Source organism: Vollenhovia emeryi, unplaced genomic scaffold, assembly GCF_000949405.1.
Source record: "Vollenhovia emeryi isolate VEMERY1.0 unplaced genomic scaffold, V.emery_V1.0 DF939126.1, whole genome shotgun sequence".
In the NCBI taxonomy this organism is placed as follows: Eukaryota; Metazoa; Arthropoda; class Insecta; order Hymenoptera; family Formicidae; genus Vollenhovia; species Vollenhovia emeryi.
The window spans coordinates 1864862-1880997 of NW_011967240.1; the positions used below are offsets into that span (position 1 = coordinate 1864862).

Genomic DNA, 16136 nt, shown 5'->3' on the forward strand with positions numbered 1-16136 from the left:
TTTCCCAGCCTTACTGACTTTACTGGCGTGCGAAAAACGCAGCACCAGTAATTTTCATTGCTACCAACTATACCGTTTTCACTGGCAGTAACTAAATCCATTTTCGAACACATCCAGTATCAGGTGGAAAAATAATTAATTACTAATACAAAAATGACTCACAAATCTTTTCAATTGCACTTCAAACGTCTTCATGTGAAATACAAGCGATTGCATATAGCAGTGATTTTAAAAAAAAGTTCCTTTCCGATCACTTGTATGCGAATCACGAGCATGCGCGCTTCTGTTCCAGTGGCGTGACATAACCAACAAAAGAAAAAGAGAAGACCCTCCGCGAGTGTCATCAGCTCTCGCCGAGATGGTTGATGAGTCGACGAAGAAGACTCTGAGCAACATTCCGTTGTTACAAACGAAAGCCGGCCCCAGGGACAAAGAATTGTGGGTGCAGAGGTTAAAGGAGGAGTACCAGGCTCTCATCAAGGTGAGGGAAACTGACGTAATACGATTTCTCCTACGAGCTTGCAAACGTCACTTCCATATGGACAGTTTTCTGTTGCTTTGTTTAGAAACGTTGAACACTTATTTATGCGACGACGAACATTGCCGAATAATGTGACATTTAATACAGAAATATTCCATGTGATAGATTCGATATGAGTGTAATTGATACGTAGATTTAAGCCTGGGCCTCGATCATGAATCTTTTCCTCTAGTGTAAACTCGTGAAAAGTAAGAAATTACATTGACAAATATTGAATTCTTCAATGAAATTTTTCGCTTTTCACGAGTTCACGCTGGAATAAAAGATTCATGATCGAACTTCTGATCTTGTAGCTAACAATAGAGGAAAGTCCCCTATTATGAAACAGGTTTCTAAAGCCCGCTGCAGACGATGCTATTTTTCCTGCTGGATTGCTTGCAATTTAGTAAATTACTATTATTGCACCACTCAGCATTCAGGATTCCTAGTAATTTACTAAATTGCAAGCAATCCAGCAGGAAAAATAGCATCGTCTGCAGCGGGCTTAATATGAAACAGCGGGGTTTCTACTAAATCAATAGGCATCGTTTGTTGGTTCCACCATGAATTTATTGCCTTTGGAGTGAGATCTGTTTAGTGGAAGTCATTGTTAGATTGTGTAATCGCCGCAAAAAAAGATTGTGATCTGCTATCTCATAATAGAATGTCTGTCTCATAATAGGAAACTTTCCTCTACATTAAAAAATATTTTGCAAGTTGATAAATTGTACATTATCGACATATGTTTTTAAGTGCAAGTATTGATATACTTGTACAAAGCAGAATGCTTGTAATCGCAAAGAGTACATTGTAGGTCAGTCGTGTTGTATGATTCTATTTGTTGTAGTATGTCAAAAACAATAAGGAGGCGGACAATGACTGGTTCCGACTGGAGTCGAACAAGGAGGGCACCAAGTGGTTTGGCAAATGCTGGTACATGCAGAATTTCCTGAAGTACGAATTCGAGATAGAATTCGACGTGAGTGACACTGCTCGCCGTTTTTGTCGCTTCACTTTTCACTCAAATGAGAAAAGGAATACCTCGTCGCATACAGAATCTTATTCGAGTAACATGTCATTTATATTCATTAGTTAAAACTATGAAAATGAATCAAGAGTCAAAAAGCGATAACAACAAGTCGAGCTTGTAATTTGTAATGCAAAGTGAAGGGGTCAAGGGACAATAAACACGAGCAAAAATAAGTTAAAAAGTTTAGTTCGATTAATGTAATAATTTAATTGTTTGCGTCTTAATACGTTTGTTGTCCCTTAAATCTTTCGCTTTGCAAACAATGCTTCTTTTTCTTCTCGGACGAGGCTAGATTCCCATTACGTATCCCACAACGGCGCCCGAGATCGCTCTACCAGAATTGGACGGCAAGACGGCGAAGATGTACAGGGGTGGCAAGATCTGCCTGACTGATCACTTCAAGCCACTGTGGGCTCGCAACGTTCCCAAGTTCGGCATCGCTCACGCGATGGCTCTCGGTGTAAGCTGAACGCCTGATTATTGCATGTATTTGATAATTAAACTGATGGCGAATTCGATTGCTTGCATTAGTGCGCACTGAGCGCACACTAAGGCTTGTATACAGTCAATTCTTATATTGAAAAATTATCTTAAATATCACTTGAAATGTTTCGTAGTTGATAAAATGATCTGTCTAGCATCCATACTGATCATTTTTGGCTAAATTTGGCTTAAAAAATTCTTTGATCATGTATTTAAGACAAAGTTAAATATAAAAATTGATTATAAACAGGTAGTGTGCAATCAGTGCGCACTAGTGCAAGCAATTCGCTAATAGAACAAGAGCAATTGAAAGACCTGCCGACACAAACCTCTGTATTAAAATGCTATTCTCACAAGATTGTAGCGCAAAATTGTTTTTTCTTCCTCTCAGTTGGGACCATGGCTAGCAGTGGAGATTCCAGAGCTTATAGAAAAGGGCGTTGTGGTTCACAAGGACAACGAGAAGAAATCGTAAGGCGGCGACGCACCGGGACAGCGAGAATAACAAAATGCGATTTTCGAATAAGATTAGTTATTACTCCTACCGTTCGGAGGGACGAGTTTATACAGTATGTTAAGTTTTTACACGCGGAACAGAGTATTTACATTGTTCGAATAAAGGCTATTTAATACAGGCTACTTGTCCTCGTCCAGCTTTATCTTCTTGCTGTTCTTGATTATCTGATCGAGCCTGTACAGATCCTTGAGCGACACCTGTCCGGTTCCCCTCTCTAGAGGCTTCGGCTGAGACGCGTCCGGCTTCCATCCCAACATGTATATTATTTGAAACGTGGCGGGGACGTAGGCGGTGCCGTCCTCCTTCGTCTTCCCGTAAAGTTGCTTGTATATAGCCGCGGCTGCGACCAACGTGTCCCTCGGTAGATGCAAATTACGATTCCTGGCTGCATTACTCTCGGCCATTCCTAGACAAGTAGAAATTGTAACACACATCCACCTATTGTATAATTTTTATTCAGCCAAGAATAAACTTTAGGTGCGTTCACGGAGCACACTATTGGCACAAAACACGTCTTCTCTCTTCAACATATGGTGAGCAACGAAGATAGACTGATTCTTTCAGCGTTAATAGCGACTCCGCGAACGCACCCTTTGTAGCATTATACCTTTCAGATCCCACATAAGCTCGAACATGCTTGGGTAACCGATGACTATCTCGTCGGTGTCGATAGTCAGCATGGTAAAGTTCGCTCTCGTTAGCAGAGATCCGATGTCCCTGATCTCCACGAACGGCGAGATGTGCGGCGAGATCCCACCGTGCCTCTCGAATTCAGCTAATTGCAAGGAACTTCTGTATTACCAGAACGAACGCCAGAAGTAATAAATGCAAGTAGAGACACGAAATTCCGGAAGACCCACGATCTTAAGCCTGGCAGTGTCGCCTTTACCTCAGCTCGTAAAGCGTATCGCCACCGAATACAGCCGCCAGGAAGACCCCGTCCTTCTTCAGGCTGCCGTTGACGCGTCTCAAGCACCCGGGCAGATCGTTGACCCAGTGAAGACTCAGGCAACTGATCACCATGTCGAAGCTGTCGGGCTCGAAGGCCGGACTCTCCTCGTCGACGACCTCCCTGCTGACCTTCACGCCCTCCGTGGTCTCAGCCTGCCGCAGGAGACCTGGACTCATGTCGGCCAGCACCAGCTCCTCCACCGACTCGCTAAGAATCCGCTTGGACACGTGGCCGCGGCCGCACCCCAGGTCCAGGGCCCTGCCGAACTTGCGCTTGATATCGAATATCCGATCGGCCAGCCTGTCGCCCACCTCGTCCTTGATGTAGTCGTACAACTGGACGTCGGCGTCCCTGGCGGCGCGCTCGCGCTGCAGCAGCTTCGCGTTTCTGTCGAACACGTTCATCGGGCTGTCGGGCGGCAGCGAGGACATGAACGCGGCGCCGTCGAGATTGCACCTGGGCCTCAGCAGGTTCAGCTTGCCGCGCAACAGCCGGCTTGCCCCACGGAACGGAATCTTCGGCGTCATTTCTTGATCGCACTAGGATCTCGATTCACTCTTTTCGTCTTGAATTAATGAATTGTGTATTAACGTTTGCTCCTTATCTATTCTTTAGACGCAATTGTACCTGTTTTTCCCCCTAATAGTTTTATAACATACCTAGAATATTACGCCGTCATGATTAAATTGTTGATACTCTTCTAGATATATTATCGACGACGACGACGAGTCCGACTCGAGAGCTGCTCCGGTTTATTTTCGGAGATCAAGCGATTGCGGTTAGGAACCTCTTGGCACTTAACTGTAACTCGCCTCTAACCTACAAGAGAGGTTAACAACACCGTCTCAATGCGGTACGAGTGAAATAAATATATAAGATTTAGAAAATTTATCCATGCGTAAGTGTTCTAGACAAACGTAAATTTGATAATTCATCAGTATAGCTCCAGCGCCTCAAAAATCAATAAAATTAGTCTCACTACGCGTTTTTGTATCTCGCTAAACACGTACATACACACACACACACACCCGCGGGGAGTTTTTAATTAGTGTTAATTATTAAGTTAATATTAATTATTATTAAAATCAATTACAGTTATCGAAAATAATATCTTCGTAGCACCAGCAAGTACGCGGCGGCGGTTTAAAAACGCCGCCATGCGCGGCGAAGTCACGTGGCTGCCAACATGGCCGCCGCTGTCGCTTCGGTGGCGCAGCGGCGCGGCGCGGGACCTCCTTTGCGACGTCGACGGCTTCGCGTCGTGTTCGGCGAGGTACTGCGTTTTGTATCCGGCAGAATTGACCGCGATCGTTCGGATTTTTCGCCAGAAAGATGGTTCAGAAGAAGGTAAGGCCGCCGAGCTGTCGCGCGCGAGCAATATTTTTGTCGAGCGGCGTCGGCGACGTCGCCGGCGACGAGTATCCGCGCACCGAATCTCTGGCATGTTCCCACGGCGTGTGCTCGGAAATATGTTTTTCTCCCGCGGTCGATTGATTCAATAACTGTGCAACGTGACGATCACAACCCTTCGAAAGCCCAGTGCTGCGTGTTGCAGCGATTAGACAGATTGATTCGGACGTGTGGCATCAATTCAATGTTTCATAACCTAAATTCGCAATGCAAAGTAACTTCTCCAGACGAGATTAATCTCGGTTTACGGCACGTTAAACTTAAGAAAAGAAGCAGAGTAACTTGGTCGATCTTGACTTTGTAACGAGTAGCGTTCGGAAAAGCGCTTGATTTTTATGGAATAAATCGTTGAATTCTTAAGAGACGTTTATCGTGTAAAAGGAGCAATCATTTAAATTTGGCTTATCTGTTTCGTGAAAGTTGTTGATTGTGGATTCTCTTGTTAATTTCCCTATGCAATTGCAGCCTAAGAAGAAGGTTGGGAAGAAGGTAGCTGCCGCGCCGTTGGCAGTTAAGAAAGTTGAACCGAAGAAAGTAACGAATCCTCTCTTCGAGAAACGAACGCGCAACTTTGGCATCGGTGAGTCCAAGTAATTTTATTGATTTCTAGTCGTTACAATTTATTATCAGTTCGGAACAACCATGTTACGGCGAAAACTGTTGAAATTCGCAGGTCAGGACATCCAGCCAGCTCGTGACCTCAGCCGCTTTGTAAGATGGCCGAAGTACATTCGCATTCAGCGCCAGAGGTCTGTGCTGCAGAAGAGGCTGAAGGTGCCACCGACGATACACCAGTTCACGCAAACGTTGGATAAGCAGACCGGTAAGCTGTACACTCCACGCATCTATTGAAGAATTATTAAATTCTGCACGTGTACGTGAGGCAAAACCACAGACTTTTATGTACTACTACACTGATGCCTTCTTCCACTTGAAGTAGGCTTCAGTCTGTTTTTCCGATTACTTTGCCTCTTGCGAAGTCCGCTCGGATGTCCATTTATTATTTTGGTGGTCTTTCTGGGGGTCTTTTTGAGCTCGGTTAGACTGCTACCTTCGAGCTGAAAAGTGAGGCAAGAGTTCTGTCATGTCTTGTTAGGTGAATAAAGTAGTATGTGTGCATCGGTGTCACTGGCATACATGGCGGTACTCGGAAGATAGCAGTCTAGTAGTATATAGAATATATGGGTAAAACGTAATACAATAATGTTGTTTGTTCTTGTAGCTACACAGTTGTTCAAGGTGTTGGAGAAGTATCGTCCCGAATCAGCGGCCATGAAGAAGGCGAGGTTGAAGGTAAGAGCCGAGCAGAAGATCGCGAAGAAGGAGGACACGCCGACGAAGAAACCAAACGTGATTCGCAGCGGGACTAACACAGTGACCACGCTGGTGGAGCAGAAGAAAGCTCAGTTGGTCGTCATAGCCCACGATGTTGATCCTCTCGAGGTTGGTTAAATGTATTAACCGAGTAGTTTGGTGGAAGAACGATTTAAATTGATTTAAGTTTTAGTAAACCTTTTATTTACAGTTTTGAAATTAGAAATTTGTGTTGGCTAAACTACTAGACTCCCAAGTGCACATTTTGCAGATATTGATTTGTTGATTACGACTATAAAGCTTTTATAGTATATGAAAAATATGAAAAAACCCCACTTGTGTCGTTCTTCCACTAAACTCCTCAATTTATGATTCATAGCAGATTTTTACTTTGCAAGATCTCCACACTATCTAACAATGATGCTTGAATTTCTTCACCTGAGAATACAAATTTATAATATTGTGTTTGTATTCGTGAGATGACACATGACACTGAGTTGCATATCTATGTACATATTTGTGTGCAAGCAATTTAGACGTGCCAAACTAATTAATTCTTTTTTTTTGCAGATCGTGTTATTCCTTCCTGCCTTGTGCCGGAAGATGGGCGTGCCGTACTGTATTGTTAAAGGCAAGGCGCGTTTGGGACGTCTAGTTAGACGTAAGACCTGCTCGGCAGTTGCTCTTACTCAGGTATGTATAAAGTATATTAAATCCTTGTGGCTTTATAATTTATTTACTTGATTAACTTATACTTTCATAATTTTAACGGTGTTGGAAAAAGTTGTGGCACAAATCTTGGTCGAAGCGTTCACCTTGTTTAATAAACTATTTTTATTGAATTTATATTTTCTTATATTTATATCTTTTGGCCATTCACTTTGTGATATTTTTATTTTCTTTGATTGTATTCTATGATGAGTACTAGAGCCAATCCAATGATACATCGTGATATCGAAAGACTTCTGATACGCATTTACGAAAGTGCGGATTCTTTCACTCTTATTACAATTTTATTAAAATATATTGGTATTATCTCAGGTGGATTCTGGCGATAGAGCCAACTTCGCAAAGATTGTTGAAGCCATTAAGACGAACTTCAATGATCGATACGACGAGATCAGGCGTCACTGGGGCGGTGGTTTATTGGGAAGCAAATCTGCGGCCAGGATAGCAAAATTAGAAAAGGCTAAGGCCAAGGAACTTGCGCAGAAACAAGGTTAACATCATTGCCCGTATCATCTACAGGTTACGTAAAAAAATAAAGGATAAAATACATCTGATAGCGGTATTTATTTGATGAAGCACCCCTACATTTCACATTTCTCCTTCTGTTTTGTATATAAAGGATCTTTGTTATCTTAAAATAAGAATGTATTCCTAACTTAGCTATATACAATGACAATGTTTATGATATCTAATATCCTCAAATTCGTTTCTTGATGAGTTTCTCTAGCCTCTTGATTCTTCCAGCTTCATGTTCCGGGCTATTATGTACTATATGACTTTTCGTAGCGTTCGCAGCGTCCGTGTTTTCGGACTGTTTAAATTGCTCGAGCAACAGAAGTTGATCCGTCTTTTTCAATCCCTAGAATATAATATTGATCATATTAAATAGCCAAGTAAAAATATAACAGATTGTAATTTTAGCTACTGCAAAAATTACCTTCATATCTAAAATTTTGTGGAATTCTGAGACATGCAAGTCGGGCAAGCGTATATTGCACTGCTTTACGAAGTCACTGGGAGATTCAATTGGGGACATTACAATCTTCAATATCATTTCAGCATTTGCCATACCTTTCACCACAACCTATATGATAAATAAAATATATTTTATATATGTTGTTTAATATACTTGTCTACTTTCTAAAGTATTAAATTACTTTGGTATATGTTACTGGAGCCTTTCTCTGTATTTGATAACCTGTCGACGGAAGATCCAGCAATGCCGTCTTCAACATATGGACGTCCAACAACAGTTGCTCTGCGCCGACGGCATTTAATGGCTTACACTTAAATAATTGCTGTACTAATTTTGCTATGAAAGAGCTGAAACAAGGCATCGATAATAGAGAATCTTAAAAGTATTTCCTGTGAATTTATAAGTATACGACAAATGTTTTACCTAGCGAACTTGACACAAAGCTGTGTGAAGTATTTTCTACAAGAAGACAGTCTATCTCGTATGGTCGGTATTGTTTGTCGGAGATGCGCTATTATTGTATTGACATAATTACTTTGATCGCCCACGACCTCCACAGAACTCCATTGCACCTGAGAAAAAAAATTGCCATATTTTTATTATATTAACATTATTAATATATTGTATATTCTTTTTATAATAACATAATATGATATTAATTTTATATTGCAAAATGATAACCTGAATTATGTGTATTTACTGTGTTAATGATAATTGCAACTACTTTTTACAATTTACCTTAGTCATTGCAGTAAATGCGGATTCACATGCTGCGTCCAGATCTTGAACCAGCAACTGAATACAATTAAAAATCACGCTAAAAACAAATAGCGAAAATTAATAACAAGTTTCTATAAATATGTAAAATTAAGAGAAAGAATAATAGATATATACTTATGAAAGATATCCTGTTCTTGAGATAAATTAATTTTTTCCGAACAGCATTCATCAGTTTTCTCACGAAGTTTCTCCTCTAATTGCTGTGTCGTTTCTAAACAATATTCCGCCGTTGTCAAAATACTGAAAGATTACGTTTTAATAATTATTCTCTTTATTCTGTAGAAAAAAAAGAGAATTAACAAGTGTGTTTACCAGCATATACGAGATTGTTCCTCTTTACTAAATCTGGCAGTTTCTCCCTCCTTCAAAAAACTTTGAAAATTCTGAATAAAGCCTGACGTGGATAGATCTCGGAAGTCACGTGTGATATTGCTCATACTTGTGCCAATTCCTGCACTACCACCGATTCTACAATGATTACGTTAAATTCAATTTAAAAAATATCTGTATGTATATGTACATACATAAGAGAACTGAAACCAATTTGTATTAATTCTTACACTTACTTGGGTAAATTATTTTGCAAGATCTTAACTGCATATTCCCGTAGGTATTTTTGAAAAGTCTCGGCAAGGCTCAGCATGATTAAACCGGTGCTGAGTTGCGTGCATTGCAGCATGCACTTCTTGTAAAATACAAACAGATCGGCACACGAGCTCAGGACGCTGCTCGGGCCTTCAATGCCGTCAAATTCCTTGGCACCTGGCGGTTGCGTCTTAGCGTCTGTCACGAATTTCTCCATCAGATCGGCCAAATTGCGATCCAAGCTTTCTATATAAATGCTCAAGTACGGCTCGAAGCATCTTCCTATTAGCTTTTCGAATGGAGACGGCCTCGGTTTTTCGTTTTCAACCTACACACAAAAGAACGATATACTTTTTTAACGATTTAACGAGCGTGACATAAACGGTAACTAGACGTAGAATAAACGCTTTTGATACCTTCCTATCTTCTTCTTCGAAAGGATTTCCCGGGGCTTTTTCCGCGACTTCGCTACTGACTGTCGCGTTCTTAGCGTCCGTGGTCTCCAAAGTGCTGCCGATAAAACGCTTCGCTAGCAGCGTCTCAAAATTACTGGTTCTCTGAATCGCGTAAAGCAACAGCTTAACGTCTATCTCGTTACGTCTCTTATTCATCAATTTTGTGAGATCTTCACGTGTAACGTGGCAGAATTGCACAGCTATTCGCTCGGAAATTTCCCAATCTTGGGGGAAAATCGTGCCGAACTTGGACTCGAAGTCGAGCAGGTGTTTCTTGATCCACGCGTACCTCCGATCTATCTTATCCAACCAGGCGAAATCCTGATTCTCATCGAACAAATGTGCGTACTCTTGCAATTGGATATTTACAAACCAGACGAGCAGATCTTTCCTTTGAAGAACATTCGAGACATTATCGGGATTTTATCGTTGCTTGTAAAATAACACTACTGAATATCTAATGCATACTTCACTTTAGGGTGTAATACTGATAATACTGAACATCCTTCCGTCAGCTGATTGAAATGCTTTGGATTCTGGCCCGAGAAGGCCTGCTTGAAATCCGCTGTAATCTGCTGGGCCAACTCATCCTGGATCTGGCGTACCTGTCGACAAAGGTAGGAAACGCGTTGAAAGGATCAATACTAATTTTATACCCTATCGTAGGCACAACTTGCACCCTTACTTGATCGGACAGTTGCTTCACTTGCGGTATGTCCATGTAACTGCTAAAATGTTGCATCACCTCCATCACCGCTTCCAGCGGCAAGATAATCTCTCCGTACTGCTTCTTTTGCGTTAATACTCTGCAGCGATCAAAAGGTATAGACTTACTTTATAGAATAACTTTGAACAATGTCTAATAATATGTTTAACGCAGTGTGCATACTTCAGGTTATCCACTCCGTCCACAAGCATGTGCAAATGGTTCAGCGCCGTTATCGAGGCGGTAAGATTCTTCTTGGCAAAGTCCAGCTGCTTGATGTCCCTCGTGATTTCCTTGACCACCTCCTCGGACTGCTCCGCCTTGTTCTTGATGTCTTTGATGTGGACGAACAACTGCCTTATCACCTTCTGCGCATCTTCCAATGCCGCTCTACCATCCTGGTCCACATTTGTCTGACTGCGCACCACCGTCCGTATGTCTCTGTCGATGGTATGTATCTTATTCTCTATTTTATTCACTACGTCGTCGATATTCGACAGCGACTGTTCCGATGGAAATAACGTGTTTATGTAGTCCACCACGTTGAAATTGGGCTGGTCTAACGGGTCATCCGTAGTCAAGACCTGGCAGCGAGAAAGAAACAGTATTAGGCTTAAATTTCGTGGAAAAAGACACAAAAAATGTACTTCGCGGATATGATTACTCGCAAAATCATATCCGAGTCGTGCGCGCGTCAACGTCCGAAGGTCGGCTCGAGGAGAGACAGGCGTTGGAAGGAGAGAAGTGTCTCGTCGAACATGAATGACACATCGTACGAGGGTACCGTCGAGGTAAATTTCGTCAGGGGGAGGAAGGAGGAGGCCTAACCTGCTCGATCACGCTCTGCACGTTCGGCGAGAACGTGTAGACCATGGAGCGGAGCTCCTCCAGCTCGTCCTCCTCGTGGTTCTCCATCGCGAACGAGCACCGGGCGTGCCTCACGCGAGCATCGCGCTACATCTGCGCGCCGCGCGACGAGGTGGATGTGGCAGGTGACATGACAGTGACTTTCGCGCGGGCGCGACGCGCAGCGGGGAGCGTGGACATCGCGACGGGCCCCGAGGCTTTATCGTGCGACGATAAACTCCTCGCCGTCGCCTTCGGCCATCAGGATTGCACCGTAAGTTTCATCTCTATGAATTGTTTACGTATTGTTTGTGTCATATTTGCGCAAATCTTTTCCAAATTTACTATAATACAAAAGAGGAAATATCCCACGTAACAATTCAACATCTTTTAAACGTCTAAAGGACGTCCCGTTCGTCATGCATGGACATCCGTATGATGTGAGGAAGACGTCCAGTAGACATCTTTTGTACGTACAATGTACCGCCCAAAGACGTCTAGTAGACATCGTTCGTACATACAGTCTATCGCCCAAAGACGTCCAGTAGACATCGTCAGTACGTATGTACATTGTACCATCCAAAGATGTTGACGCGTCATTCTAACTTATAGGACGTCTTTGGGTCCAATGGCTGCGTTAAGCAGAAAAAGCTGTCTTGCAATTGTTGTAACAATCCTGAATCTGATGCTCTAAGATTCAGCAATTAAGAACATACACCAATCAGATTCATACATTTTATAATTGTAAAACAGCTTTTTCTGCTAAACACAGCAAATGTATCCAATAAATGTTACATTCTTCCAGGATATACAATTGATTTAACGTAGACGTCAATTTTATACATATTTGTATATATGTTTGTATTAAAAATTTTTATATACATTTTGTATATAAAAATTTTTTATATAAAAATTTGTTTGTATAAAAAATTTTTATATACATTTTTATATACTGATTATACATGAAATTTTTTTTACCGGGGTCTGTTATACATTTAACGATAAAAAGACATTTTTCAGAACTATTATCCAAACATCTGTAGTACAAATATATAAAATAATCTCATCCACACTACTATTCTTTAAAAGAATTACAATTTAAAAAATTGTATTTAATAGAAAATCAGACGTATTGACGATATACTTTGGACGTCCCTAAAATGTCTGCGTAAATAACTTTATTATTGGATATCCAAACGACGTCCTTGAGACGTATTTTAGACATCCGTCGACATAAACGGGACGTCGACATAAACGGGACTTTTCAAGACATATTTCGGACATCCAAAGGACGTCGAATTGTTGCATGGGATATAGAGTACGCTAAAAAGTCATCACAGTTTGAGAAACGGTAGCAATAGGTAACCACTGTGCATGGCTTATGTGGGCGGAGAGGAATAGAACAGCCTGAAAAATCATTTCTGCAGGAAATTCTTGATAAGGCAAAAGTCCACATAATTAGAATACTCACCGTTGAACCGTGTGTAGTATGCAATATTTTGCCTTTGCATTTTCACTGCGAAATTAAATTATTTCTATTATTAATTAACTGACTGATTATTGACGTACTTTCATGTGCAGTCTGAAAAAAATAAAAAATAGCTTCAAACCAGATTAAATTAGACACGTTTCGGTGTTTCTTTCTCATTTGTTTATTTATTAGCTGCACAGCGATAGAAAAGATAAAACGATGTGCATGATAAAATATAGGAATATTATATTGCAAATATAATATTAATATAGGGATATACATACATATATGTATATACAAAAAGGAATGTTATTTATTCTGATCTGATCTGTTAAATTTTAATATGTTATTGTTTACGTCGAACAGATCTATCGGAGTGCTAAAAGTTGTGAATAGTAACCGAAAATAAAACTGCAAACAAAACATGAAAAAAATTGCCGATATTCCCGACGAAATATGAATGTCCGATGATCCATGAATTTCTCACTGTTTACACGACACGTTAAAAACATAGTTTTTTGTACATACACGTAGGTGTAGATTATTTTCTATTTTACGCGTAAATGCCCAATCCTATACCTTCGACCGATAGATTCGGGATGGTTTCGTATAAAAGAGACTCCGGTTATCTTAATTGACTATTAAGGTTTTTCATTTCCTGGTTAATCTAGTCAACTACACGGGGATAATTTTCTTTTAAAATTTACCCCGAGAGTCATGTAATCGTGGGACAACATGGCATTTTAAAGAACTCTACATTTCACTAGTAATTATACTTTTACTTATACAATTAGTATACATTTTACTAGCAAAATGTACGGTAAAATTTCAGAAAACTCTCATAAAATTCTTCAAACTGCCACGTTGTCCCACGATCATATGATTTTCATATAGGATACATTTTAAGAGAAAATTCTCTCCGTGTACCTGTCTCTTCTTAGGCCCGTTTTTCATTTTCTCGTTAACTGTCAACCATAGATTAATCAATTCTGTCTCTTTTTAGACAATAGCAATATAAAGAAATTTTAACAATATAAAGAAAGTTGAGAGTAGACTAACTTGTGATTAACAGTTAATCGGAGAATGAAAAACCGGGCCTTAGATATTATAGAAAAAGATGGAGAGTCGACTAACCTCGGGTTAACAGTTAACCAGAAAATGGAAAACCGGGCCTAACTTAATTATTACCAGGCCAATAATACCATTTTGTTAACGTATAAAAATAATTATTTTTGTTATTTGTATTTTGTAATTTGTTATTATCACTATTGAAATAATTATTTTTTGTTGTTTGTTTGTGTTATTATTGCAGGATTAAATTACTTAGTTAGAGATTTTACAGAAAGCAATTCTTCCGGTTGAATCAATCATCGGTTGTGCTGTCAAGAAACATTTGCAGTATTTTATTCATATGATGGAATTATTAATATTTTTTAATAATTTGACGCAAATGGAAGATTGTATTACTCGCGCGGAATGTATTTTACACCCCAGCGTTATATCTCAATTTTCGCTGTTCTCTTTGATGATTTACAGTTGAATAAAGGCCGATAATATTCTATATATCTTCTAAATAAAGATAAGTGCAAAAGTTCTTTAATTGTGAAATATTTAGCGCAGCATTCGATCGATAAAAACATTTTACTTCGGGGATTTAATATATTTCTAACGCTGGGTTGTATTTTACACTCGAGTGACGTAGAATTAAAGGCGGTAAATTATGCAGTTAGAAATTTTGCTGTAAACGCTCGATGTCAGGTGCTCGAGTGGAATTAATCGCCAATTGAGTTAATTATATTTCAGTATTTAGGGTAACTGGTAGTTACACTGAATCGTAATAAATGAGCAACCTTAATTAGAATAAATAACAACGGTGTTATTGTCTACGATCCATCGATCCTGTGATGAATAATTTCGGAAATGTCCATCGCGCTTACATCTTCTTTTTTTTCGGACGGCGATCTCGAGCGAAGTTTTATTTATTATTTCATTTTCCGTTATTGGCCGCTTTCTCCCTGATACGTTTTTCGATACGCCGAGCACTCCTCGTGCATTTTACCTATTTCACGTGAGATTTTCTACTACTTCAAAATTTAATCAGTTACGTAACGTTTATGTGCAAAACTCCCGATACAAGCTGATATTGTTCAGCTACACCATTTCTCTCTCAATCGCAAGGATTCGAAAGAGATTATAAAACTTTTTTGTTATTAAACCTGAAAGGTTTAAACCTTTCTCATGATTGTTCTATTACGTAATACACACTCTTATACGAGATAATAAATGCGATATACGTGTATTTGACTCTAGCTTGATAGATTCACAAAAGCACGAAATCGGAGCAACCGTCAAAATCTGTGCATACACTGTGCGTATATTTAATCTTGTCATTTTCCTCGACATGGACAACCGAAATTAAAATAATATTAATAGTGAAAGTGTACAATAATCCCAGCAATACGGAACTTGATTAATTTTCTATTTTACCGTGAAATAATTTAATTAGCCAAGCAAACCTTGCTGAATTTGATATTACACTCGCAGTGAAAATATCGTGCGAAATGTCTGTTAAAAAGAAATTTACGCGTTATTATTCTCCGAAGCCATGGATTCGTTTCGCGATGTATTAAATTAAATTCTGCACCTTGTCTCGTTTTCGAACATAAAAATAACAGGTACGCTGAAACAAAATAATTCTTTCCGGTGTAATTGAGAGAATCGCGGAAATTTGCTGCCTCATAGTAAATAAGATGTAAAAGAATTCGAGGGGTACAATTTTATTACTTGATTTACAAATTTATCATCTTACAAAATGTATCCGCATCGCAGCGCATACGCGTACACACATACGTGCGCAAGCACGAAATTTAATTCGTTCACCTTTTACCCAGAAATATTCCCATAAATAGTTTTCTATCATAATTATTGGAGAAATGAAACTAATTATACACCGTGCTTCGTTAAAATTGCCGTTTTTTCCGGATATTTTAATCTTTCGAGGTAAAAACGTGACTATCGGGATTTCGTGCGTGGGGATAAAAATCTCGCCCGGATCCCCGATTACCGCTGGTCGCGGAGTCGAGGGGTGCGAGAGAGAGAGAGAGAGAGCGCGAGGGGCGGAACTGAGAAAAATCGGCGGCGATCCGGTTTCTAATTTGGGCGATTTTGCGAATTCACAGCTCGATGGAGCCGCCGCGCCGTCAATAATTGTTCCCCCCGGCGCGACGACGCGGTCAACGACCTCCCATCGTGAAGAAGAGCCCCGCGGCACGGTATTCTCGTCCGGATTTTCTCGTTCCGGAGCGCACGCGGCATCCCTTAATAAACCGGAAGGCGGCCCAGCAGTCCCGCCTCGCGCGGGC

The 16136-nt window shown here is 40.4% G+C and overlaps 5 protein-coding genes across 6 annotated transcripts in view; 3 read left to right on the plus strand and 2 right to left on the minus strand.

The window, feature by feature from the left end:
- Nucleotides 1–292: 292 nt before the first annotated feature.
- LOC105568991 (ubiquitin-fold modifier-conjugating enzyme 1) lies at nt 293–2670 on the plus strand. Its single transcript, XM_012025104.1, has 4 exons — nt 293–481; nt 1368–1499; nt 1843–2010; nt 2425–2670. Exons 1-4 carry the CDS (start codon nt 359–361, stop codon nt 2506–2508), a joined length of 507 nt encoding a protein of 168 aa, XP_011880494.1. The 5' UTR covers nt 293–358; the 3' UTR covers nt 2509–2670.
- LOC105568990 (NADH dehydrogenase [ubiquinone] 1 alpha subcomplex assembly factor 5) lies at nt 2648–4610 on the minus strand. Of its 2 annotated transcripts, XM_012025103.1 has the most exons (5): nt 4596–4610; nt 4162–4321; nt 3440–4067; nt 3158–3342; nt 2648–2956 (listed from the first exon to the last, which is right to left on the minus strand). In XM_012025103.1, exons 3-5 carry the CDS (start codon nt 4027–4029, stop codon nt 2670–2672), a joined length of 1062 nt encoding a protein of 353 aa, XP_011880493.1. In that variant the 5' UTR covers nt 4030–4067; nt 4162–4321; nt 4596–4610; the 3' UTR covers nt 2648–2669. The 2 variants fall into 2 exon arrangements, with proteins under 2 accessions (XP_011880493.1, XP_011880492.1); XM_012025102.1 differs by lacking the exon at nt 4596–4610 and having other exon boundaries at nt 4162–4507.
- Nucleotides 4611–4703: 93 nt separating this feature from the next.
- On the plus strand, nt 4704–7504 carry LOC105568993 (60S ribosomal protein L7a). The gene is made up of 6 exons (XM_012025106.1): nt 4704–4849; nt 5378–5492; nt 5586–5735; nt 6135–6355; nt 6797–6919; nt 7268–7504. The coding sequence occupies exons 1-6, from the start codon at nt 4835–4837 to the stop codon at nt 7448–7450; spliced, it is 807 nt and encodes a 268-aa protein (XP_011880496.1). The 5' UTR covers nt 4704–4834; the 3' UTR covers nt 7451–7504.
- On the minus strand, nt 7501–11460 carry LOC105568992 (vacuolar protein sorting-associated protein 53 homolog). The gene is made up of 13 exons (XM_012025105.1): nt 11286–11460; nt 10641–11041; nt 10437–10557; nt 10220–10356; nt 9713–10142; nt 9278–9624; nt 9024–9179; nt 8826–8951; nt 8670–8748; nt 8355–8503; nt 8113–8278; nt 7893–8039; nt 7501–7814 (listed from the first exon to the last, which is right to left on the minus strand). The coding sequence occupies exons 1-13, from the start codon at nt 11370–11372 to the stop codon at nt 7653–7655; spliced, it is 2508 nt and encodes an 835-aa protein (XP_011880495.1). The 5' UTR covers nt 11373–11460; the 3' UTR covers nt 7501–7652.
- Nucleotides 11461–11517: 57 nt separating this feature from the next.
- Nucleotides 11518–16136, plus strand: part of LOC105568994 — a 21095-nt gene continuing 16476 nt past the window's right edge. The window contains exon 1 of the mRNA XM_012025110.1: nt 11518–11577. The gene's annotated coding sequence lies outside the window, so the exon portion shown is untranslated. The remainder of the gene's footprint in view (nt 11578–16136) is intronic.

What these genes read in the sequence shown, in the direction of transcription:
- LOC105568991 (XM_012025104.1), top strand. Translation starts at nt 359, where the DNA reads ATGGTTGATGAGTCGACGAAGAAGACTCTGAGCAACATTCCGTTGTTA. An exon ending in AGTACCAGGCTCTCATCAAG is followed by an intron (nt 482 to 1,367) that starts GTGAGGGAAACT and finishes TATTTGTTGTAG; the next exon opens with TATGTCAAAAACAATAAGGA. An exon ending in CTCACGCGATGGCTCTCGGT is followed by an intron (nt 2,011 to 2,424) that starts GTAAGCTGAACG and finishes TCTTCCTCTCAG; the next exon opens with TTGGGACCATGGCTAGCAGT.
- LOC105568990 (XM_012025103.1), bottom strand. Translation starts at nt 4,029, where the DNA reads ATGACGCCGAAGATTCCGTTCCGTGGGGCAAGCCGGCTGTTGCGCGGC. An exon ending in GATACGCTTTACGAGCTGAG is followed by an intron (nt 3,343 to 3,439) that starts GTAAAGGCGACA and finishes CTGGTAATACAG; the next exon opens with AAGTTCCTTGCAATTAGCTG. An exon ending in GCTTATGTGGGATCTGAAAG is followed by an intron (nt 2,957 to 3,157) that starts GTATAATGCTAC and finishes CTACTTGTCTAG; the next exon opens with GAATGGCCGAGAGTAATGCA.
- LOC105568993 (XM_012025106.1), top strand. An exon ending in ACGATGTTGATCCTCTCGAG is followed by an intron (nt 6,356 to 6,796) that starts GTTGGTTAAATG and finishes TTTTTTTTGCAG; the next exon opens with ATCGTGTTATTCCTTCCTGC. An exon ending in CGGCAGTTGCTCTTACTCAG is followed by an intron (nt 6,920 to 7,267) that starts GTATGTATAAAG and finishes GTATTATCTCAG; the next exon opens with GTGGATTCTGGCGATAGAGC.
- LOC105568992 (XM_012025105.1), bottom strand. Translation starts at nt 11,372, where the DNA reads ATGGAGAACCACGAGGAGGACGAGCTGGAGGAGCTCCGCTCCATGGTC. An exon ending in TTGCAAAATAATTTACCCAA is followed by an intron (nt 9,180 to 9,277) that starts GTAAGTGTAAGA and finishes TAATCATTGTAG; the next exon opens with AATCGGTGGTAGTGCAGGAA. An exon ending in CTCCAGTAACATATACCAAA is followed by an intron (nt 8,040 to 8,112) that starts GTAATTTAATAC and finishes TTTATCATATAG; the next exon opens with GTTGTGGTGAAAGGTATGGC.